At 38.3% G+C, this 26,260-nt stretch overlaps 1 protein-coding gene across 1 annotated transcript in view; it reads right to left on the reverse strand.

Annotated features, from left to right (window-relative positions):
- Positions 1-26,260, reverse strand: part of LOC137562096 (serine-rich adhesin for platelets-like) — a 174,237-nt gene that overhangs the window by 89,812 nt on the left and 58,165 nt on the right. The window contains exons 53-71 of the mRNA XM_068273433.1: positions 24,856-24,960; positions 24,366-24,470; positions 23,276-23,380; positions 22,675-22,779; positions 22,185-22,289; positions 20,670-20,774; positions 19,579-19,683; positions 19,096-19,200; positions 18,495-18,599; positions 18,005-18,109; positions 17,403-17,507; positions 16,920-17,024; positions 16,319-16,423; positions 15,829-15,933; positions 15,227-15,331; positions 14,570-14,674; positions 12,341-12,445; positions 11,856-11,960; positions 11,449-11,553 (exon numbers count right to left, since the gene is read on the reverse strand). Of these exons, the coding sequence (XP_068129534.1) occupies positions 11,449-11,553; positions 11,856-11,960; positions 12,341-12,445; positions 14,570-14,674; positions 15,227-15,331; positions 15,829-15,933; positions 16,319-16,423; positions 16,920-17,024; positions 17,403-17,507; positions 18,005-18,109; positions 18,495-18,599; positions 19,096-19,200; positions 19,579-19,683; positions 20,670-20,774; positions 22,185-22,289; positions 22,675-22,779; positions 23,276-23,380; positions 24,366-24,470; positions 24,856-24,960 (1,995 nt within the window). The remainder of the gene's footprint in view (positions 1-11,448; positions 11,554-11,855; positions 11,961-12,340; positions 12,446-14,569; positions 14,675-15,226; positions 15,332-15,828; positions 15,934-16,318; positions 16,424-16,919; positions 17,025-17,402; positions 17,508-18,004; positions 18,110-18,494; positions 18,600-19,095; positions 19,201-19,578; positions 19,684-20,669; positions 20,775-22,184; positions 22,290-22,674; positions 22,780-23,275; positions 23,381-24,365; positions 24,471-24,855; positions 24,961-26,260) is intronic.

Genomic DNA, 26,260 nt, shown 5'->3' on the forward strand with positions numbered 1-26,260 from the left:
GCACAGTGCAAAGTGCCACATGCAAAGTGCCACGTGCAAAGTGCAAACACGTGCAAACACGTGCAAAGTGACACGTGCAAAGTGCAAACACGTGCCACGTGCAAAGTGCAAAGTGCCATGTGCAAATGCCTGCAAAGTGCCACATGCAAACACCTGCAAACCTTTGCACTTTGCACGTGTTTGCACGTGGCACTTTGCACTTTGCACGTGTTTGCACTTTGCACGTGACACTTTGCACTTTGCACATGGCATTTTGAACGTGTTTGCATGTGGCACTTTGCACTTTTTACATGTTTGCATGTGGCACTTTGCACGTGTTTGCATGTGGCACTTTGCACGTGGCACTTTGCACTTGTCACTTTGTACTTGTGACTTTGCACGTTGCACTTTGCACGTGGAACTTTGCACTTTGCACTTGGCACTTTGCACATGGCACTTTGCACGTGTTTGCACGTGGCACTTCGCACTTGGCACATGGCACTTTGCAGTTTGCACGTGTTTGCACGTGGCACTTTGCACTTGGCACGTGGCACTTCGCACTTTGCACTTGGCACTTTGCACATGGCACTTTGCACGTGTTTGCACGTGGAACTTGGCACTTTGCACTTGGCACTTTGCCCATGGCACTTTGCACATGGCACTTTGCACTTGGCACTTTGCACATGGCACTTTGCACTTTGCACGTGTTTGCACGTGGCACTTGGCACTTTGCACTTGGCACTTTGCACATGGCACTTTGCACGTGTTTGCACGTGGCACTTGCCACTTTGCACATGGCACTTGAAAAGCCCTTTATCATGCCTAAACTCAGTTTAGGCATGATAAAAAGAAACTCGCGTAAAATTCCCATGCGCAAAACTTTGCGTGTGCAATCGCGCAGTGTGCAGTGCAGTGCGCGTGCAGCGCCAATTAAACCCTATGGGTGCTGTGCACGCAATTGCGCGATTGTACACGCAAAACTTTGCGTGTGGGACTTTGCGTACGATCAGCAGCACAAAGCGGTGATAACTCAACAAGTGCAAAGGTCATCATGCCTAAAGTCTTTTAGGTGTGATGCATAAGCAGGGGTAATATACATATGACCCATAACACAATAGAAGGCAGGAGTGTCAGAATGACACCTACCTAAGTCACTGACATATGTATCCCTTTATAGGGTGTTTATGGGTGATCAGGAGTCCCTTTTAGGTAATATGGGCACAAAAACAAAACTAAAGCAGGAAAAAAATGACCAGAACTATCCCATCAAGGCATAAGGTTTGAGTACCTACGCACCTAGATACTATGGCCGAGTAGAGGCAGGTGAACAGGGATTTAGATACGCTAAAAAATGTGGAAGCAACATGCAGATAAATGAAAAATCTTCTTACCTAAAGGAGAGTATGTCCAGTCACGGGCACCTGTATGAATGCCTCTGTCATTTCCTGATTTAAATGGAAAATCCATTGCGCCGTTTGTGCGGGGGAGGGCACGTCAGGTGACGTTACTGCGCCCACCGCATCATTACGCTGTTTGAGTCACTACAGAGGGTACGACACCACCCCTTAGGGATTGGAGGCAGTGCCGCCCCTCCGCATATCTCAAATGTGGCCATTTTCTCTGAGTCTGCTGTGAGCCATGCAGGCCCACAGATGCCTCTAGGGGAGGAGTGTGGCCCTGAATAACGATGATCAAGCGGTTTAGACATGCGGGGGAGGAGGATTATGCACAGAGGAGGGGAAGTCGGTAAACCTAAGAATTAGCAGGCTCTTATTGGATGTGGAGGTATAAAAAATAAATGAAATAAAAAATAAATTAAAAATACAAAATGCCAAATACAAAACACAAGATAATAACAGATAATAACATAATTAAAAGGGGATTAAATAAACAATTGCATGCTCAAAGCGACACAATCTACATTAGTGGTAAAACAGGCTGCCCCATTCGTGATTCCAAGTATGAGCTAATGACCTGCCCAAGAACATAATCAATAAAAGCCACAAACAATATAAGCTTTACCCCACCAGAACTATTAACTGGATGGTGACTGACTCCCTGCTCAGTGTTAGTGTCCGTACTGTAGATCTCTTAGATCACTATTTATACTGATGGGTTGTACCTAATTCGGGAGTACTACTCATGTCAGGACTATGATCCTATAGGTACACTTACGTCTCTCGTATGGAGACTAATTTTCTGCCAGGAACAGTTTTTTGTGTGTTTGTCCATGGGTGACATGGTCCTTTCAGGGGGGCACTGTAAGCCACCCCTGCTACTATCAGCAAATGGAAAATTAGGTTTCCCACCACCACCACACCAACTACGTCCAGGCCCCTCCCTCTCTCTTTGATGGACATATAAGACTATGTATTTCTACTACTTAACTACTCCACACTCCCTTGGGAGGTCTTTTTTCAGGTACTGTGCCAAAAAATGGAATTGCTTGTGTAAAAACATGTATGTTCACCTCATGATTATATATGCATGAACATACATGCATAATTTCTGCAAGAGCACAGGGATTTGATTCTACATATATTTTTTTTATATATACTTATATTTCTATCTCTTTCTTGTCTTCCCCTCCACCTTAGACATATATTCAGTCTGTCCGGTTGTAGGGTCCCCAGTTTGTAGACCCACAACATCTCCCTAGCTTTTAATCTGCCCACATGATTTTGTGTACTATCAGGAATGTGCTCAATAGGACATGTTGAAGTACTGTCAATTTTCTGATCAGGATGTGACCTATAGTGTCTGGAAAGCCCATGCTTAAGGTAAACTTTAAGGATATTTCTCCTGTGTTGGCCCCATTTCATGCAAAACTGTTGAGTGGTGCAGCCCACATATTGCAGGTGATCAGGTTGATCACAAAGGTTGTTGAACAGTCTATAGCATGTTTGATTGGGTATGTGTCTCCTGTAACTGTGGACTCGAAAGGAACAGCATCTGCACACATCTTGTCACAACATAAACATTTGGATTGTGAGCAGCACTTTACTTGGTCAGTGTTTGCTCAGGATGTTTTTAATGGTGTTATGTTGGTTGGAAAATCTAGTAATAAAACTTGTTGTAGTCCCTTTTTCCTGGATGTTGGTTTCATTCGATTTTTCCTTTTACTACTATTGTTTAGTAGGACACTTCTCTCCATCTGGCTTTTAGTATTGCTTTTTTGACCAATTTGCTTGGGAAGTGCCTCTCTTCAAATTTTTTTTCTTAGCTTGGGCATCAAAAGTTTTTATGTCACTACAGTTTTTTCGATCCTCAGAAACTGGCCATAGGGGATGTTGTTTCTCCATGGTTTATAGTAGCTGCTTCTATAGTCAATATAGGAGTTGGCGTCGACCATCTTAAAATGATTTTTTGATATGATGGTTATTTTGTCATGATAGAGAACCAAGTCCAAGTATTCAATTTGTTCTCTGTTGTAATTGGAAGTAAATTAAATGGCCCAATGGTTATCATTGAGGTAATTTTTAAAGCTGTTAAGAGACTCTCTCTCTCCATCCCAAATAAGGATTAGGTCATCGATGTATCTATTATATATTATGATTTTCAAGGAAAATGGGTAGTCCCATTGTGAAGTTGGCATAACTTGGTGCGAAGTTTGCTCCCATCGCAGTTCCCCTCTTCTGAAGATAGATAATATCTAGGAACCTAAAGCTGTTATGGGTTAGAATGAATGATATAGCTTGGATTATAAAATATCTTTGTCTGAGCTGTATATTTTGGTCCTGTGTCAGGTAATGCCAGATGGCCCTTAGCCCCACTCGGTAGTGGATGGTAGAATAGAGTGCGGAGACATCTAGAGTTAGCCATTGATATCTGTCGTGCTATTGGATTCCAGTCAATTCCTTCAGTAGATGCGTGGAGTCTTTAAGATGGGAAGGAAGACCCCTCACATAAAGTTGTAGGTGTACATCTATTAGTTCTGACAGGTGAGACGTAAGTGAATCAATTCCAGCTATGATCGGTCTTCCTGGTGGATTAATGAGGGATTTATGTATTTTCGGGAGATGGTAGAAGTGTGCTGGGGCAGGATCCGGAATAAACACACAATTTCTCTCAGATTTTCTAATTATTCCCTCTTTTACCAGGTTTTCAAGGACTCCGCTTGTTCTTTATTTGGGTCCTGGGGAGTATCTCATAGTATTCTTTATCATTCAGGATTCTTTTTGCTTTGTTGATATAATTGTCTTTATTCTACAATATAATGCCCCCGCCCTTGTCTGTGACCTTGATGATGATGTTTTTATTGGATTCTAGATCTTTTATCGCCTTTTCTTCTATTTTTGTCAGGTTGCCTTCTTTAGTGTCTAAGTGTTTAAAATCTTCCATTACTTGTTTATGAAAGGCTTCTACATCCTTATGCCCTTATGCGTAGTAGGATAGAATTTGGACTGGTTCTTTAAGTCAATGTGAATGTATTTTTCCAAAGCCCATTCTTCATGATCTATGTACACATTATTATTATTATTATTATTTAGTATTTATATAGCGCCGACATATTACGCAGCGCTGTACAGTGTATATATATGTATATATTGTCTTGTCACTAACTGACCCTCAAAGGAGCTCACAATCTAATCCCTACCATTGCCATATGTCTATATTACAGTATGTAGTGTAAGTACTGTAGTCTAGGGCCAATTTTAGGGGTAGCCAATTAACTTATCCGTATGTTTTTGGAATGTGGGAGGAAACCGGAGTGCCCGGAGGAAACCCACGCAGACACGGAGAGAACATACAAACTCTTTGCAGATAGTGCCCTGGCTGGGGTTCAAACCAGGGACCCAGCGCTGCAAGGCGAGAGAGCTAACCACTACGCCACCGTGCTGCACATTACTGATTTGTTCCTCCGAGTTTATTATTATGGAGCTTGTCAGTCTATCCCTGTACACAATTTTATATGTATTTTGTATAAAGTTTTATTGTTGAAATTTAGGAGATGTACTTATGTCTGTTTGTTTCTTAAAGGCACAGTACTCGACTTGATGAAGCGGTTTACACTGCGAAATGCATTTTCATTTTAAAGTGTCCAATAAAATTATCTTTTTTTACGCAAAATTGAATGGCTACTGCATAAAGTAGGCCATCTCTTTTTATATTCTAGTATATATGTATTTTTTTAGGATAAGGTCTTATAGAGCTTTTGCTCTTTTTAATATACATTGTTGGCACACAGTACATTACCTGAGTACCCCAAGGGCGCCTCCTACCTCTCTTCCTGTACATACTTCCCCTGATCAGGGATCACCACCAAGCAAGGTGGCTGCTTTCTAGGAACTGCAACCACAATTTACATTATCACAAGGCCAAGTGGGGACAGTACTTCCCCACATGCAGTTTGGAGAGGTTGCCTCACGTGCAACCCGGCTTTGTGAGTATATTTCTTCACTCTATACATCTACCTAATGTAAATATGATACTGCACCAGATTTGGCTTCCGGTGTCCTCCCGTCCCTTTTTTCTATTCTAAGTGAAAACAAACCTTCTTACAAGGAGGCAGCCATTTTTGGGGCAAGTACAGAGGTAATAGTGTTGGCAAACATTTGTGAGAGGCTACAACAACAAACAGGACTTCTAGCAGAGCTGGTTGCGATCATTGAAGTTCTAGGTAAGTAAAGAAAAATGAGTAAGAGCATTTCAAGCTCAGCGGCAGAGCAGTCTGCAGGTTGCAGCAACAAGAGTGTGTCGTCCATACTCAGTACATACTGCGGCCGAGTATGTACACGGGGGGTGAGGGTAAGAGCTTCCAAAGGTGAAATCTGTGGGAAGCATATTTTAAAAAGGTAAGAACTTATGACATTGTACAGAAGGTAGTGGAGAGGGGTTTAGCTCCATTCCCCCAAAAAGAGTAAACAAAGTTCAAGTGAACTACACGGAAATTAGATCAATCATGGTACATATTGATCAATCTAAGTTGTACAAAGTAAAAGCCTGCAGGGCTAAGGCCAAATCATTAATACGTTTGATTTGTTTGTATTTCAGTTTCAGGAGTTTTGGCAATATGGAATTGAAAGAGCTGAGGTGCTGGCAGCAGAGACAGAGACAGACATGTCAGTCGGATAAGCGAAAGTTTCCAGAGGCCAATCCTGGTTTGGAGAATAGCAAGATTTCCGAGATCAGAAAGAGACTAAAAAAACTGACTGAGCAAAGCATAATCCAAATTGCTTATGTTTTTCTTTCCCAAGGAGGTGCTCTCATAATGAAGAGTACCGTGCTGATGGTGAACCTAGGTTGCCATGTCATCCTAGGGCACAGAGGAGAGGACATTCTCATGGACAATGAGGTGGTAATGAGAACACAAGGCCCAAGCATGTTCATGTTTGGACAAAAAGGTACTCATCCTTGTGCACTTCCCTCTGATTGGCCCAAATGGACCAAGCAGGGAAGGAGAAAAAGATCACTTGTGCCAGATGGAAACATATTTCATGGCACAATGTTGGGGAAATGTATTGAAGGTCAGGTGTGCTGGAAGTGTAATGTCAACGCAAGCTTAAATCTGCTCTTGAATGTAATGATCCCAGAGCAAATGCACCGATCCAAAGTCTTGTTAAAAGGTACATTGCATTACAATGGGTACATGGAAACGTGGAGTGTGTTGTTCAGGATTACCTTGCCTTGGTGCTCCAGAGTGGGGTTCTTCTAGACTGGAGAGGAATGGGCAGTAAACATAATTTCTCCTCCAGGAGAGAAGTGGGGAACAATATCACAGTCCGGAGTAGCCAACAAAGGGTATACCCAAAACAACTATATGTACACAAAGGCTGGAAAGCAGAAGGGTTTCGGTTCTTGAAACAAGGAGTAAGAATAGAGATCCAGCCAAATTTTAGGTAACCAAGAGGGTGGGGAGACCAATCCCAGGACAGGGAGAGCCAACATAGGTAACACCATCCTTACTACACGGTTAACCATATGAGACAATACCACACAATCCATACTCAGCCACTTATCCTCATTCGAGATAGGTAAGTGAGAAGGTACTCTTAATTGAAAGATTGCAGAGAGTACATTCTTCCTGACCTAAAGTACGCATTTTTCCTCAGGAAATACTGGGGTCAAAGGTCCAATCAGGACAGGTGGAAACATCTTTTGTCATTGAGATGCTAATCAATTTCCCAGAAGAAAGAGTACCAACCATATTCCTCTGGGGAGGGCCACAAGGGTTAGCATGGGACGTTAGTTTAATGGATCAGGGAACTTTTTGGAGTAGAGAGGTAGAATCCTGGGATACATCAAGTAGCACCACATGGACTCTCTATGATGGAAGGGCGATGGAACTTAAATGAGGGAGTTTAAAATTAGCGCCCTTAGTCCAGGAGGATGAAGGACCATGGACATAAGGTTTTTGCATCCCACAGTCCCTAGAGTTTAGAGGTCCAAATAGATCTTACATAATGAGAAGGGAAACAGTGGTGGTAAAAGTGGGGGTTCCCACAACTCCTAAAGCTCAGGTAGTCACCCTGCCAGTGACTACCCAGGAACCCAATCTACCATGATGTGGGACAAAACAAGTTGTAAAAAGCGGCCCTTTTCAGCTAAATCTACTGAGGGCTACTCCAGTTATCATGGAAGCCCAGCTTCAATTGATTACTTGGCAGATTAACTTAGAAGAGTGGGTAATATCTAATATCTACCCCAACTGCAGCACGGTTGCTGCCACCCTGGTACAGGCTTTTATGTCATCGGTACATTCCACAGGGAATAGTGTAGCCAGAAGAAGGTCCTGGGATTTAGCAGATACAATCTTGGGAGGCATAGGGGCTGGAATGGGGGTAGCAAACAGTGTAGACATAGAAGATATGACAGAGGTCATTTAACAATTAGGCACATTGAGACAACAGAACGTGGGTACCCAACATCATCTGAACATGGTTTTGGAACAGTTAACGCACATCACCTATAAGGTTCAGGGGTACATTCAAAGGCACATTCAAACAATTCTTTAGAAGATGATTGCACATGATACGGGTACTGCTTCCATGGGAAACAGAATGCCTTTCTATACTGATTGAGTTAACGGCAGATTTTAAAATAATGGCTCAAGCCTTATCAGAAGGTAAGACTCCATTACAACTGAGACTTGACAAGGATAGATTTATCGATTTTCCTGGGGAAGGATCCTTTGCATGGATGCACCGAGATGTCTGGGTAAACAGGTGGAAAGGGTGCAATTATTCTTTATGCCCCGCTACTTCTTTGTTTCCTGCTGATAAAAGTACCTAGGTAGTGTTTCCAGTAGTATTCCTGGGGACACCTGTTTCATCCCCACATGTCTTACACCATGTGGAGAAGGGAGGCGAGGTGGAGCCAGCACTGCGATTCAAGTCGTGTTTATTGAGACAAAAAGTTGTAAGGCACTTACAGTCAATTCAGGTTGGATGCGTTGCAGATGTGGTGGGCGCCAGGTCTAGGTCCCCCTGCACAGGGGGACCTAGACCTGGCGCCCACCACATCCACATCGCATCCAACCTGAATTGACTGTAAGTGCCTTACAACTTTTTGTCTCAATAAACACGACTTGAATCGCAGTGCTGGCTCCACCTTGCCTCCCTTCTCCACACACATTTGTTGTCTTTCACCCAGCCCGTGCATGTTCTTCAAAGAGATACGCACTTCAATACCATACAGCCTATCAAGGTTTAGCCCTATCTCCTTCCGCAATCGTGAGAGTGCCGGATTCCTTCCTCTCTTGCTACTAATTGTCTTACACCATGACCTGAGAGGTCAGCATTTTTTGGTGCTAGACGGAGAGGTGAAACAAGTAGACTTGTTTTCATGCTGGCAATTCTTAGATAAGTACATGTGTTTGCCAGGGCAAGTCAGATTTAGTGATGAAGCTTGCTAACTCAATAGCACAGAATGCACAGCTGCCATTCAAAAGATCCGCTCTGAAGCCAAACCAATATCTCAGGTGGCAGAAGAAAAAGTTTGTTTTTTAAACATGATGTCTATGGACAAAATCATTGTGCATTTTCATAACTGTTCAGATAAGTTTGATCTCACCAGGGGGGCTTACTGTGTGAGCTGAGATCCCATATGGATCTAGTTGTCAAGGTTTGACTACATTATTCCTCAAATTGTTAAGAGAACTCTAAAGTGCAAAGCTCCACAGTAAGTACCCATCCACCCATCCTGATAGATAACACACCATGGCACAGATAGGTACAGGTTTTGACACAAGACCACACTTTGTTAAAAAAGTTAAATGAACAGAACACTAAACTAGAGGTGATATTTCACTACGATCAAGGAGATCTTACAGGGGTTGAACACAAATATAATCAAGTGAGTTCCAGTCTGACCTGGTGGAAAAGGTTTCTGGCGATGTTCCAGGGACACTCAGACTGGGCCTCAGCAGTCAAAACCTTTTTCTACACCCACTGGTCATAATGATGGGGATTACAATCATATGCATCATTACACAGGTGAGTTTGTGTTTGAAATTACGCAAACAAATCAACATGGTTAGAAGATTAGTGTGAAATACACACTCTCATAAGCCAATATTTCCAAGTTAACCCCCTTGACGGTATGATGCCGGCGATCTCACCAGGAGGAAGCAGAGTCCCGGAGGAGAGGAAGAAGTATGGCGCCCGACGTCGGGATCCCTGGGAGGTATGTAGAAACGCTCCGGCTGCACGCATTGCTCTACATAGAGCCCCTGGCGGCTACCCCGGGATTACCGCTCTGAGCTGCGGTTTTCCGCCCCGACCCTAGCACGGGGTTACCGCCAAGGAGGTTAAGCTACATTATACAAGGTTAGTTTTTTTTAGCTCTCAGCAGTACCTATGGGAAGAAGCTGATTGTTTGAAGGCATTTTTTTTAGAAGACACCAGGCACTGCTCCTTTGCTTAACGGACTAACAAGTTTCCCTTTTCTGTGAACATGCAAGTGTGTAAGTGATACGTATTGTGACGTGGATGCCGAGAGGATGGTCAACAGGGACCTAGAAGTATGCATCCCCAGAGAGACAGGTGTAAAAAAGGAGGCCAAGATGTCTTGCTCTCTCTCCAAGGGGCAACCACCTAGAGCAGAGAGAGAATCTGAGCACGAGCATTGAAAAGTGAAACATGAAAAACAAAACATAGGTGCTGTCTGAACCACAGGTAAGAGGTTTGCATATCAAGTCTTTTTCGGGGGGGAACTGTAAGAATCTCTGGGGGTAGATTCTTGCAGGATAGAGCCCTGATCTACATTACAGTACAACTGTTTTAGTAAAAATACTTTCTATGCAGATTTTATCTTTAAGGAGGATTTCTCTTAGAGAGAAATACAGGCATTTCTAAAAGCACAATAGAGAAAGTGTTGTTTGTCTTCCACAAGGCCAGAGTGCGATATCAGCTCAACATGTACCGGCATCCAGGTGGCAGCGGGGTAAGCATCAAGTGTTTTCATATTTACTAAAGGTAAACAATGGGCAGGGAACTGAAAACAATGTTCTCCTAAGAATAAGGGAACAGGTGATTGGAAAATTGAATTTTCCAGTGCATCTGCAGTAAAGACTGTGCTGGTCAGTCAATCACATGCTGCTGGCAGCCTATCACAGGCTGAGCATGTGATCAACAACAGACTCCACCCACTAGGGGTGGACCCCAGAGTTAACCCTTGACTGGCTTTTTATAAGGAATGGACAGTCTTGGGGAGCCTGCTTCCAGTTTATTCTAGTTACTTTCTACTTCTATTTCACTACCTAACTTCCTGTTACTTCCCGTCATTTATCTGAATGCTGTATACAGGCCTAAGTGCTGACTTAAGGCAATGTAGCATAGATGTTCATAACAGAAAGCCTGAGCTAATCATAAAGACTAATAAAAGATGCCACGGAATGCTGAAGATGACCTACTACAGCTTCATTGCTTTGTTGAGGTAACAAACATGTAACGAAGATTGCTGATGAACACACCTGTATGTCTATCTTGTCAAATAAACTCCTTAACATTTGAAGATGTCTAACAGTTCTATCTCCTTTGCTGCTGCTGTGATGAGTTTCAAGTTCTGTGATATGGTGACGAAGATGTAGTGTTGTTGCCCATAGCAACCAACAAATATTTATTACATAAACCTCCTTAAAATGTCTTACTCTTCAAATGTAAGATTACTTCTAAAAGTTAGCTAAGCTATCACAATCATCAACCTACTACTGGATATACAATGCACTTTAAAGCAGAGTATCTCAACAATTTAAGAAAAATCATGTGCACAAAGTGGATATCATAATTAATTTCTTCATCATGGTCATCATGGTCAATACCTTCAGCACTAATGCACTTAATCGACCTCTGTCTAACTTGCTTAATTCATATTTAATTAAATCAATCGCTTAATTCATATTTAATTAAATCAAGGATATACATACAATGTGTTCCCACTTCATAACAGATTTGCTGCTGTGAAGATTGCTCTTACTGTCATCTTTAAACAGATTTCTCACTCAGATGTTTATATTAACTAAACATTTACCAGATAAGGATTCTGTGATTGTTGTGGATGAAGGACTGGCTGTTGTACGGTTTCCATCAGGACAATTATCGGATGTGGTGCTGTCTGAGGCAGAACTGGTCTGGTCTAAAATGAAGAAAAGGTTAGATCTCATTGTGTTGCTTTGACAACATGTTAACCTCCCTTGCGGTATTGACGTGCATGCACGTCAAAACAAATCATGTTGCGAATGGTATAGACGTGCAAACACTTCAATACTCTCTTGCACTGTATATTAGAACCTTGCTTTACACATTTTGGCAAGTTACAAGAAAGAAAACTGAATGAAAATTATTTGGATCACTTTTTTAACAGAAATCGTTGGGAAAGTGAATGCCGGGAAGATTAAAAATCTGTAATGGAAACTGCATTGCTGTTTCTTCATTTACCAGATAATAATTCTGTGGTTGTTGTGGATGAAGGGCTGGCTGTTGTACAGTTTCCATCAGGACAATTATGAGATGTGGTGCTGTCTGAAGCAGAGTTGGTCTGGTCTAAAATGAAGAAAAGGTTAGATTTCATTGTGTTGCTTGCACAACATGAACACAATTATTTCAGCCAAACTGGATTTCTGTCTTTTCAATGGATTAAACAGATTTATTTTTCTATACCCTGCTATAAATACAATACACTTTAAAGGAGATGATATTAGTGATGCATGGAAAATCATGTACTCAAAGTTGACATCATGACCAATACCTTCAGCGCTAACATAAGGGACAAATCTCTGACAAACTTGCACAATACATTTTTATTAAATCAGGGATATATGGACAATGTCAGTGCATATCAGATTTGTTGCGATGAAAATTGCTCTTACCCTGATCTGCAAGCAGATTTATAATTCAGTTTTCTATATTGGCTAAACATTTACCAGATAAGGATTTTGTGGTTGTTGTGGATGAAGGGCTGGCTGTTGTACAGTTTCCATCAGGACAATTATCGGATGTGATGCTGTCTGAAGCAGAGTTGGTCTGGTCTAAAATGAAGAAAAGGTTAGATTTCATTGTGTTGCTTTGACAACATGTTCAAAGTGTTTTATGGAAATTGCATTGCTGTTTCTTCAAGGGACTTATTGGAATCTATTTTTAAGTTGTTTTTTTTCTTTCCGACCTTCTGTACCCTGATATAAACCTTCTAAAAATGTCTTACTCTTCAAATTTAAAATTACTTCTAAAGGTTAGCTAAGTTATCACAATCATCGACCTACTGGATGTACAATGCACTTTAAAGGAGAGTATCTCAACAATTTAAGGAAAATCATGTGCACAAAGTGAATATCATAATCAATTTTTTTCATCACTAGTACACTGGATCAACATCTGAAAAAAAATCACAAAATTAATTTTTCATTAGATTAAGGCCCTAAAAAGTCTTTCACTGAAGCAAGATTTCTGTTTTTTCAAGGAAATCATGGGAATCCATTTTCTTTCTTTATAAATGTCATCTAAGCTTCTTACACTTCAAAATTATGATAACTGTTAAAAGTTACTGAGCTTTCACAATCACTGGCCTAATTAATCTACAATTCACTTGAAATTAGGTCATATTAGTGCTGCTAGGAAAATCATGTGCTCAAAGAGGACATCATGGCCAATACCGTCAGCACTAGTATACTTAAAGGGGCACTACAGCGAAAAACTGTAAAATTTAAAATATGTGCAAACGTATACAAATAAAGTACATTTTTTCCAGAGTAAAATGAGCCATAAATTACTTTTCTCCTATGTTGCTGGCACTTACAGTAGGCAGTAGAAATCTGACAGAAGTGACAGGTTTTGGACTAGTCCATCTATAGGGGATTCACATGGATATATTTATTTTAAAAAGCACTTAGTGAATGGCATTTGCTCTGTCCAACTGCAAAAAAACTGTGTAGCAAGCAGGGAAGCTGGCCAGCATCATTGCTCAAATCCTTTTAGGGAATATCTTTATAAAGAATAAAAGTCTTGCTGAAAATCCCCTATGATAATATAATTTAAAATATTATAATATTTTAAATTATAAGCTTGTAAATAGTGATGGACGCAACTTGAAAAAATGCACCTTTATTTCGAAATAAAATATCGGCCGCATAAATTGTGATAGGGACATCATTTCAATGGTCTAATAAGCAGGACAAATGGCAAATAAAATACATGAGTTTTAATTACGGTTGCGTATATTATTTTCCAGCTATATTGGCCAAAAACTGAGAAATAAGGAATTTTTTTCATTTCTTTCTTAATCTTCCTGTTAAAATGGATTTAGAAAAAATAATTCTTAGCAAAATGTACCATCCAAAGAAAGCCTAATTGGTGGCGGAAAAAAACAAAATATAGATCAATTCATTGTGATAAGTAGTGATAAAGTAATTGGTGAATGAATGGGAGGTGAACGTTGCTCGGATGCATGAGGTTTTCAACGCTGTGGGGCTGATCCGGTTAAACAGATTTATTTTTCTATGCCCTGCTATCAATACAGTACACTTTAGAGGAGATGATATTGGTGATGCATGGATCATTTTTATTAAATCAAGGATATACAGACAATGGCCTCAATTCACTAAGCTTGCTGGAGATAATAAGGCAAGAGAAAACTTACCTCCACACAGTGAGAGAGTTATCTTATCTCTTCATTCCTTAAATTACCTCCTCTGTAGTTAATTTACCTCCTCTGTAGTTAATTTACCTCCTCTGTGGTTATTTTCACACGCAGTTAATAAACAGCATGTCTTTAACTCTTGAGTTAATTTAAGGATTGAAGAGTTAACTTAAAGACAGAAGAGTTAACTTTAGGCTTGCCTGAGGTAAAATGTTTCCTGAATACGACATGCCTCATGACCATGGTGACCACTCTAGAAACGTTATTAAAGATAGGAGATAAGCTTAGTGAATTGAGGCCAATGTCTTTCCAGTGCATATCAGATTTGTTGCTATGAAAATTGCTCTTACCCTTATCTGCAAGCAGATTTCTCACTCAGATTTTTATATTAGCTAAACATTTACCAGATAACAATTCTGTGGTTGTTGTGGAAATCAGATGTGAAGCTATGAACATCACTACTGCCCATCTCTCCAAGCAGATGTATCCACTCATGTCTTTGCATTAACTAAAAGTTTACCAGAAAGAGTTTCTGTAAATGTTGGGGATGAAGGGCTGGCTGTTGTACAGCTTCCATCAGGACAATTATGAGATGTGGTGCTGTCTGAAGCAGAGTTGGTGTGGTCTAAAATGAAGAAAAGGTTAGATTTCATTGTGTTGCTTTGACAACATGAACAAAATTATTTCAGCCAAACTGGATTTCTGTTTTTTCAATGGATTAAACAGATTTATTTTTCTATACCCTGCTATAAATACAATACACTTTAAAGGAGATGATATTGGTGATGCATGGAAAATCATGTGCTCAAAGTTGACATCATGATCAATACCTTCAGCACTAACATAAGGGACAAATCTCTGACAAACTTGCATAATTCATTTTTATTAAATCAAGGATATACAGACAATGTCTTTCCAGTGCACATGAGATTTGTTGCTATGAAGATTGCTCTTATGGTGACCACTAATGATCCAATCTTTTTCATCCAATTTTACCAAATCTATGTAGTAGAAGGGTAAATTGTGTGAATGAACTGAATGGATAATTTAGGCAGTTACCTTATATTACATAGAAATGGTAAGATTGGATGAAACAGATTGGATCATTAGTGGCCACCTTTACCCTTATCTGCAAGCAGATTTCTCACTCATATTTTTATATTAGCTAAACATTTACCAGATAGAGATTCTGTGGTTGTTGTGGATGAAAGACTCGTTGTTTTACAGTTTCCATCAGGACAATTATCGGATGTGGTGCTGTCTGAAGCAGAACTGGTCTGGTCTGAAATGAAGAAAAGGTTAGATTTCATTGTGTTGTTTTGACAACATGTTCAAAGTATTTTATGGAAACTGCATTGCCGTTTCTTTAAGGGACTCATGGGAATCTATTTTTAAGGCTTTTTTTTTCTTTCTGACCTTCTGTACCCTGATATAAACCTTCTTAAAATGTCTTACTCTTCATATTTAAAATTACTTCTAAAGGTTAGCTAAGTTATCACAATCATCGACCTACTGGATATACAATGCACTTTCAAGAGAGTACCTCAAAAATTTAAGGGAAATCATGTGCACAAAGTGGATATCATAATCAATTTCTTCATCACTAGTACACTGGTTCAACCTCTCTTACAAATTCACAAAATCCATTTTCCATTAGATCAAGAATCTATCAACAACGTCTTTTAACTGCAAATCAGATGTGAAGCTATGAACATCACTACTGCCCATATCTCCAAGCAGATGCATCCACTCAGGTCTTTACATTAACTAAAAGTTTACCAGAAAGACTTTCTGTAAATGTTGGGGATGAAGGGCTGGCTGTTGTACAGTTTCCATCAGGACAATTATGAGATGTGGTGCTGTCTGAAGCAGAGTTGGTCTGGTCTAAAATGAAGAAAAGGTTAGATTTCATTGTGTTGCTTGCACAACATGAACACAATTATTTCAGCCAAACTGAATTTCTGTTTTTTCAATGGATTAAACAGATTTATTTTTCTATACCCTGCTATAAATACAATACACTTTAAAGGAGATGATATTGGTGATGCATGGAAAATCATGTACTCAAATTTGACATCATGATCAATTCCTTCAGCACTAACATAAGGGACAAATCTCTGACAAACTTGCATAATTCATTTTTATTAAATCAAGGATATACAGACAATGTCTTTCCAGTGCACATGAGATTTGTTGCTATGAAGATTGCTCTTACCCTTATCTGCAAGCAGATTTCTCACTCATATTTTTATATTAGCTAAACATTTACCAGATAGAGATTCTGTGGTTGTTGTGGATGAAAGACTCGTTGTTTTACAGTTTCCATCAGGACAATTATCAGATGTGGTGCTGTCTGAAGCAGAACTGGTCTGGTCTAAAATGAAGAAAAGGTTAGATTTCATTGTGTTGCTTTGACAACATGTTCAAAGTATTTTATGGAAACTGCATTGCCGTTTCTTTAAGGGACTCATGGGAATCTATTTTTAAGGTTTTTTTTTCTTTCTGATCTTCTGTACCCTGATATATACCTTCTTAAAATGTCTTACTCTTCATATTTAAGATTACTTCTAAAGGTTAGCTAACGTATCGCAATCATCGACCTACTGGATATACAATGCGCTTTCAAGAGAGTATCTCAAAAATGTAAGGGAAATCATGTGCACAAAGTGGATATCATAATCAATTTCTTCATCACTAGTACACTGGTTCAACCTCTCTTACAAATTCACAAAATCCATTTTCCATTAGATCAAGAATCTATCAACAACGTCTTTTAACTGCAACTCAGATGTGAAGCTATGAACATCACTACTGCCCATATCTCCAAGCAGATGCATCCACTCAGGTATTTACATTAACTAAAAGTTTACCAGAAAGAGTTTCTGTAAATGTTGGGGATGAAGGGCTGGCTGTTGTACAGTTTCCATCAGGACAATTATGAGATGTGGTGCTGTCTGAAGCAGAGTTGGTCTGGTCTAAAATGAAGAAAAGGTTAGATTTCATTGTGTTGCTTGCACAACATGAACACAATTATTTCAGCCAAACTGGATTTCTGTTTTTTTCAATAGATTAAACAGATTTATTTTTCTATAACCTGCTATAAATACAATACACTTTAAAGGAGATGATATTGGTGATGCGTGGAAAATCATGTACTCAAAGTTGACATCATGATCAATACCTTCAGCACTAACATAAGGGACAAATCTCTGACAAAATTCATTTTTATTAAATCAAGGATATACAGACAATGTCTTTCCAGTGCACATGAGATTTGTTGCTATGAAGATTGCTCTTACCCTTATCTGCAAGCAGATTTCTCACTCATATTTTTATATTAGCTAAACATTTACCAGATAGAGATTCTGTGGTTGTTGTGGATGAAAGACTCGTTGTTTTACAGTTTCCATCAGGACAATTATCGGATGTGGTGCTGTCTGAAGCAGAACTGGTCTGGTCTGAAATGAAGACAAGGTTAGATTTCATTGTGTTGTTTTGACAACATGTTCAAAGTATTTTATGGAAACTGCATTGCCGTTTCTTTAAGGGACTCATGGGAATCTATTTTTAAGGTTTTTTTTTTCTTTCTGACCTTCTGTACCCTGATATAAACCTTCTTAAAATGTCTTACTCTTCATATTTAAAATTACTTCTAAAGGTTAGCTAAGTTATCACAATCATCGACCTACTGGATATACAATGCACTTTCAAGAGAGTACCTCAAAAATGTAAGGGAAATCATGTGCACAAAGTGGATATCATAATCAATTTCTTCATCACTAGTACACTGGTTCAACCTCTCTTACAAATTCACAAAATCCATTTTCCATTAGATCAAGAATCTATCAACAACGTCTTTTAACTGCAAATCAGATGTGAAGCTATGAACATCACTACTGCCCATATCTCCAAGCAGATGCATCCACCCAGGTCTTTACATTAACTAAAAGTTTACCAGAAAGAGTTTCTGTAAATGTTGGGGATGAAGGGCTGGCTGTTGTACAGTTTCCATCAGGACAATTATGAGATGTGGTGCTGTCTGAAGCAGAGTTGGTCTGGTCTAAAATGAAGAATAGGTTAGATTTCATTGTGTTGCTTGCACAACATGAACAAAATTATTCCAGCCAAACTGAATTTCTGTTTTTTCAATGGATTAAACAGATTTATTTTCCTATACCCTGCTATAAATACAATACACTTTAAAGGAGATGAAATTGGTGATGCATGGAAAATCATGTACTCAAATTTGACATCATGATCAATTCCTTCAGCACTAACATAAGGGACAAATCTCTGACAAACTTGCATAATTCATTTTTTTTAAATCAAGGATATACAGACAATGTCTTTCCAGTGCACATATGATTTGTTGCTATGAAGATTGCTCTTACCCTTATCTGCAAGCAGATTTCTCACTCATATTTTTATATTAGCTAAACATTTACCAGATAGAGATTCTGTGGTTGTTGTGGATGAAAGACTCGTTGTTTTACAGTTTCCATCAGGACAATTATCAGATGTGGTGCTGTCTGAAGCAGAACTGGTCTGGTCTAAAATGAAGAAAAGGTTAGATTTCATTGTGTTGCTTTGACAACATGTTCAAAGTATTTTATGGAAACTGCATTGCCGTTTCTTTAAGGGACTCATGGGAATCTATTTTTAAGGTTTTTTTTTCTTTCTGATCTTCTGTACCCTGATATATACCTTCTTAAAATGTCTTACTCTTCATATTTAAGATTACTTCTAAAGGTTAGCTAACGTATCGCAATCATCGACCTACTGGATATACAATGCGCTTTCAAGAGAGTATCTCAAAAATGTAAGGGAAATCATGTGCACAAAGTGGATATCATAATCAATTTCTTCATCACTAGTACACTGGTTCAACCTCTCTTACAAATTCACAAAATCCATTTTCCATTAGATCAAGAATCTATCAACAACGTCTTTTAACTGCAACTCAGATGTGAAGCTATGAACATCACTACTGCCCATATCTCCAAGCAGATGCATCCACTCGGGTCTTTACATTAACTAAAAGTTTACCAGAAAGAGTTTCTGTAAATGTTGGGGATGAAGGGCTGGCTGTTGTACAGTTTCCATCAGGACAATTATGAGATGTGGTGCTGTCTGAAGCAGAGTTGGTCTGGTCTAAAATGAAGAAAAGGTTAGATTTCATTGTGTTGCTTGCACAACATGAACAAAATTATTTCAGCCAAACTGGATTTCTGTTTTTTTCAATAGATTAAACAGATTTATTTTTCTATAACCTGCTATAAATACAATACACTTTAAAGGAGATGATATTGGTGATGCGTGGAAAATCATGTACTCAAAGTTGACATCATGATCAATACCTTCAGCACTAACATAAGGGACAAATCTCTGACAAAATTCATTTTTATTAAATCAAGGATATACAGACAATGTCTTTCCAGTGCACATGAGATTTGTTGCTATGAAGATTGCTCTTACCCTTATCTGCAAGCAGATTTCTCACTCATATTTTTATATTAGCTAAACATTTACCAGATAGAGATTCTGTGGTTGTTGTGGATGAAAGACTCGTGGTTTTACAGTTTCCATCAGGACAATTATCGGATGTGGTGCTGTCTGAAGCAGAACTGGTCTGGTCTGAAATGAAGACAAGGTTAGATTTCATTGTGTTGCTTTGACAACATGTTCAAAGTATTTTATGGAAACTGCATTGCCGTTTCTTTAAGGGACTCATGGGAATCTTTTTTTAAGTTTTTTTTTTCTTTCCGACCTTCTGTACCCTGATATAAACCTTCTTAAAATGTCTTACTCTTCAAATTTATAATTGCTTCTAAAGGTTAGCTAAGTTATTACAATCATCGACCTACTGGATATACAATGCACTTTCAAGAGAGTACCTCAAAAATTTAAGGGAAATCATGTGCACAAAGTGGATATCATAATCAATTTCTTCATCACTAGTACACTGGTTCAACTCCTCTTACAAATTCACAAAATCCATTTTCCATTAGATCAAGAATCTATCAACAACGTCTTTTAACTGCAAATCAGATGTGAAGCTATGAACATCACTACTGCCCATATCTCCAAGCAGATGCATCCACTCAGGTCTTTAGATTAACTAAAAGTTTACCAGAAAGAGTTTCTGTAAATGTTGGGGATGAAGGGCTGGCTGTTGTACAGTTTCCATCAGGACAATTATGAGATGTGGTGCTGTCTGAAGCAGAGTTGGTCTGGTCTAAAATGAAGAATAGGTTAGATTTCATTGTGTTGCTTTGACAACATGAACAAAATTGTTTCAGCCAAACTGAATTTCTGTTTTTTCAATGGATTAAACAGATTTATTTTTCTATACCCTGCTATAAATACAATACACTTTAAAGGAGATGATATTGGTGATGCATGGCAAATCATGTGCTCAAAGTTGACATCATGATCAATTCCTTCAGCACTAACATAAGGGACAAATCTCTGACAAACTTGCATAATTCATTTTTATTAAATCAAGGATATACAGACAATGTCTTTCCAGTGCACATGAGATTTGTTGCTATGAAGATTGCTCTTACCCTTATCTGCAAGCAGATTTCTCACTCATATTTTTATATTAGCTAAACATTTACCAGATAGAGATTCTGTGGTTGTTGTGGATGAAAGACTCGTGGTTTTACAGTTTCCATCAGGACAATTATCGGATGTGGTGCTGTCTGAAGCAGAACTGGTCTGGTCTAAAATGAAGAAAAGGTTAGATTTCATTGTGTTGCTTTGACAACATGTTCAAAGTAATTTATGGAAACTGCATTGCTGTTTCTTTAAGGGACTCATGAGAATCTATTTTTAAGGTTTTTTTTTTCTTTCTGACCTTCTGTACCCTGATATAAACCTTCTTAACCCATTTGTGTTCCGTTGTTTTCACTTGAGAAAAGTTTACCTCCCATTCATTAGCCTATGACTTTATCACTACTTATCACAATGAACTGATCTATATCTTGTTTTTTCCGCCACCAATTAGGCTTTTTTGGGGGGGTACATTTTGCTAAGAGTCACTTTACTGTAAATGCATTTTAACAGGAAGAATAAGAAAAAAATGGAAAAAATTCATTATTTCTCAGTTTTCAGCCATTATAGTTTTAAAATAATACATGCCTCCATAATTAAAACTCATGTATTGTATTTGCCCATATGTCCCGGTTATTGCACCATTAAAATTATGTCCCTATTACAATGTATGGCGACAATATTTTATTTGGAAATAAAGGTGCATTTTTTCCGTTTTGCATCTATCACTATTTACAAGTTAAAAATAAAAAAAATATAGAAATATTTCATCTTTACATTGATATTTAAAAAGTTTAGACCCTTAGGTAAATATTTAAATGTTTTTTTATTGTAATGTTTTTTTTATAATAAACATTTTTATTTGGGTAGTTTTGGGAGGGTGGGATGTAAACAATAGGTTTATAGTGTAAATGTGTGTTGATTTTTTTTTTTACTTTTAGTTGTAGTATTACTTTTTGGCCACAAGATGGCGACCATGAGTTTGTTTACATGACGTCACTCTATGTGTAACATACGCTTAGAGAAACGCATGGAGGAGGTAACAGCCAGAAAAAGCGCAGCTTCCGAGAGAAGCTGTCGCTTTTTCAGCGGGGGAGAGGAATCAGTAATCGGGCACCATAGCCCGATTCACTGATTGCCTGGCTAATGAACCGTGGGCCTGGAGAGCGCGTGCACGCGCGCGATCGGCCGCGGGAGCGCGCATGGTTCCTGGACGTAGTTTCTACGTCCAGGAACTAAAATGGGTTAAAATGTCTTACTCTTCATATTTAAAATTACTTCTAAAGGTTATCTAACTTATCACAATCATCGACCTACTGGATATACAATGCACTTTCAAGAGAGTATCTCAAAAATGTAAGGGAAATCATGTGCTCAAAGTGGATATCATAATCAATTTCCTCATCACTAGTACACTGCTTCAACCTCTCTTACAAATTCACAAAATCCATTTTCCATTAGATCCAGAATCTATCAACGTCTTTTAACTGCAAATCAGATGTGAATCTATGAACATCACTCCTGCCCATATCTCCAAGCAGATGTATCCACTCAGGTCTTTACATTAACTAAAAGTTTACCAGAAAGAGTTTCTGTAAATGTTGGGGATGAAGGGCTGGCTGTTGTACAGTTTCCATCAGGACAATTATGAGATGTGGTGCTGTCTAAAGCAGAGTTGGTCTGGTCTAAAATGAAGAAAAGCTTAGATTTCATTGTGTTGCTTGCACAAAATGAGCAAAATTATTTCAGCCAAACTGGATTTCTGTTTTTTCAGTGGATTAAATAGATTTATTTTTCTATACCCTGCTATAAATACAATACACTTTAAAGGAGATGATATTGGTGATGCGTGGAAAATCATGTGCTCAAAGTTGACATCATGATCAATACCTTCAGCACTAACATAAGGGACAAATCTCTGACAAACTTGCATAATTCATTTTTATTAAATCAAGGATATACAGACAATGTCTTTCCAGTGCACATGAGATTTGTTGCTATGACGATTGCTCTTACCCTTATCTGCAAGCAGATTTCTCACTCATATTTTTATATTAGCTAAACATTTACCAGATAGAGATTCTGTGGTTGTTGTGGATGAAAGACTCGTTGTTTTACAGTTTCCATCAGGACAATTATCGGATGTGGTGCTGTCTGAAGCAGAACTGGTCTGGTCTGAAATGAAGAAAAGGTTAGATTTCATTGTGTTGCTTTGACAACATGTTCAAAGCATTTTATGGAAACTGAATTGCCGTTTCTTTAAGGGACTCATGGGAATCTATTTTTAAGGGTTTTTTTTCTTTCTGATCTTCTGTACCCTGATATATACCTTCTTAAAATGTCTTACTCTTCAAATTTATAATTGCTTCTAAAGGTTAGCTAAGTTATCACAATCATCGACCTACTGGATATACAATGCACTTTCAAGAGAGTATCTCAAAAATGTAAGGGAAATCATGTGCACAAAGTGGATATCATAATCAATTTCTTCATCACTAGTACACTGGTTCAACCTCTCTTACAAATTCACAAAATCCATTTTCCATTAGATCAAGAATCTATCAACAACATCTTTTAACTGCATATCAGATGTGAAGCTATGAACATCACTACTGCCCATATCTCCAAGCAGATGCATCCACTCAGGTCTTTACATTAACTAAAAGTTTACCAGAAAGAGTTTCTGTAAATGTTGGGGATGAAGGGCTGGCTGTTGTACAGTTTCCATCAGGACAATTATGAGATGTTGTGCTGTCTGAAGCAGAGTTGGTCTGGTCTAAAATGAAGAAAAGGTTAGATTTCATTGTGTTGCTTGCACAACATGAACACAATTATTTCAGCCAAACTGGATTTTTGTTTTTTCAATGGATTAAACAGATTTATTTTTCTATACCCTGCTATAAATACAATACACTTTAAAGGAGATGATATTGGTGATGCATGGAAATCATGTACTCAAAGTTGACATCATGATCAATACCTTCAGCACTAACATAAAGGACAAATCTCTGACAAACTTGCATAATTCATTTTTATTAAATCAAAGATATACAGACAATGTCTTTCCAGTGCACATGAGATTTGTTGCTATAAAGATTGCTCTTACCGTTATCTGCAAGCAGATTTCTCACTCATATTTTTATATTAGCTAAACATTTACCAGATAGAGATTCTGTGGTTGTTGTGGATGAAAGACTCGTTGTTTTACAATTTCCATCAGGACAATTATCGGATGTGGTGCTGTCTGAAGCAGAACTGGTCTGGTCTAAAATGAAGAAAAGGTTAGATTTCATTGTGTTGCTTTGACAACATGTTCAAAGTATTTTATGGAAACTGCATTGCCATTTCTTTAAGGGACTCATGGGAATCTTTTTTTAAGGTTTTTTTTTCTTTCCGACCTTCTGTACCCTGATATAAACCTTCTTAAAATGTCTTACTCTTCAAATTTATAATTGCTTCTAAAGGTTTGCTAAGTTATCACAATCATCGACCTACTGGATATACAATGCACTTTCAAGAGAGTATCTCAAAAATTTAAGGGAAATCATGTGCACAAAGTGGATATCATAATCAATTTCTTCATCACTAGTACACTGGTTCAACCTCTCTTACAAATTCACAAAATCCATTTTCCATTAGATCAAGAATCTATCAACAACGTCTTTTAACTGCAAATCAGATGTGAAGCTATGAACATCACTACTGCCCATATCTCCAAGCAGATGCATCCACTCAGGTATTTACATTAACTAAAAGTTTACCAGAAAGAGTTTCTGTAAATGTTGGGGACGAAGGGCTGGCTGTTGTACAGTTTCCATCAGGACAATTATGAGATGTGGTGCTGTCTGAAGCAGAGTTGGTCTGGTCTAAAATGAAGAAAAGGTTAGATTTCATTGTGTTGCTTGCACAACATGAACACAATTATTTCAGCCAAACTGAATTTCTCTTTTTTCAATGGATTAAACAGATTTATTTTTCTATACCCTGCTATAAATACAATACACTTTAAAGGAGATGATATTGGTGATGCATGGCAAATCATGTGCTCAAAGTTGACATCATGATCAATTCCTTCAGCACTAACATAAGGGACAAATCTCTGACAAACTTGCATAATTCATTTTTATTAAATCAAGGATATACAGACAATGTCTTTCCAGTGCACATGAGATTTGTTGCTATAAAGATTGCTCTTACCCTTATCTGCAAGCAGATTTCTCACTCATATTTTTATATTAGCTAAACATTTACCAGATAGAGATTCTGTGGTTGTTGTGGATGAAAGACTCGTGGTTTTACAGTTTCCATCAGGACAATTATCGGATGTGGTGCTGTCTGAAGCAGAACTGGTCTGGTCTGAAATGAAGAAAAGGTTAGATTTCATTGTGTTGCTTTGACAACATGTTCAAAGTATTTTATGGAAACTGCATTGCTGTTTCTTTAAGGGACTCATGAGAATCTATTTTTAAGGTTTTTTTTTTCTTTCTGACCTTCTGTACCCTGATATAAACCTTCTTAACCCATTTGTGTTCCGTTGTTTTCACTTGAGAAATGTTCACCTCTCATTCATTAGCCTATAACTTTATCACTACTTATCACAATGAACTGATCTATATCTTGTTTTTTCCGCCACCAATTAGGCTTTTTTGGGGGGTACATTTTGCTAAGAGCCACTTTACTGTAAATGCATTTTAACAGGAAGAATAAGAAAAAAATGGAAAAAATTCATTATTTCTCAGTTTTCAGCCATTATAGTTTTAAAATAATACATGCCTCTATAATTAAAACTCATGTATTGTATTTGCCCATATGTCCCGGTTATTGCACCATTAAAATTATGTCCCTATTACAATGTATGGCGACAATATTTTATTTGGAAATAAAGGTGCATTTTTTCCGTTTTGCATCTATCACTATTTTCAAGTTAAAAATAAAAAAAATATAGAAATATTTCATCTTTACATTGATATTTAAAAAGTTTAGACCCTTAGGTAAATATTTAAATGTTTTTTTATTGTAATGTTTTTTTTATAATAAACATTTTTATTTGGGTAGTTTTGGGAGGGTGGGATGTAAACAATAGGTTTATAGTGTAAATGTGTGTTGATTTTTTTTTTTTTACTTTTAGTTGTAGTATTACTTTTTGGCCACAAGATGGCGGCCATGAGTTTGTTTACATGACATCACTCTAAGTGTAACATACGCTTAGAGAAACGCATGGAGGAGGTAACAGCCAGAAAAAGCGCAGCTTCCGAGAGAAGCTGTCGCTTTTTCAGCGTGGGAGAGGAATCAGTGATCGGGCACCATAGCCCGATTCACTGATTGCCTGGCTAATGAACCGTGGGCCGGGAGAGCGCATGCACGCGCGCGATCGGCCGCGGGAGCGCGCATGGTTCCTGGACGTAGTTTCTACGTCCAGGAACTAAAATAGGTTAAAATGTCTTACTCTTCATATTTAAAATTACTTCTAAAGGTTATCTAACTTATCTCAATCATCGACCTACTGGATATACAATGCACTTTCAAGAGAGTATCTCAAAAATGTAAGGAAAATCATGTGCACAAAGTGGATATCATAATCAATTTCTTCATCACTAGTACACTGGTTCAACCTCTCTTACAAATTCACAAAATCCATTTTCCATTAGATCAAGAA

This window comes from Hyperolius riggenbachi, chromosome 3 (assembly GCF_040937935.1).
Source record: "Hyperolius riggenbachi isolate aHypRig1 chromosome 3, aHypRig1.pri, whole genome shotgun sequence".
Taxonomy (NCBI): domain Eukaryota; kingdom Metazoa; phylum Chordata; class Amphibia; order Anura; family Hyperoliidae; genus Hyperolius; species Hyperolius riggenbachi.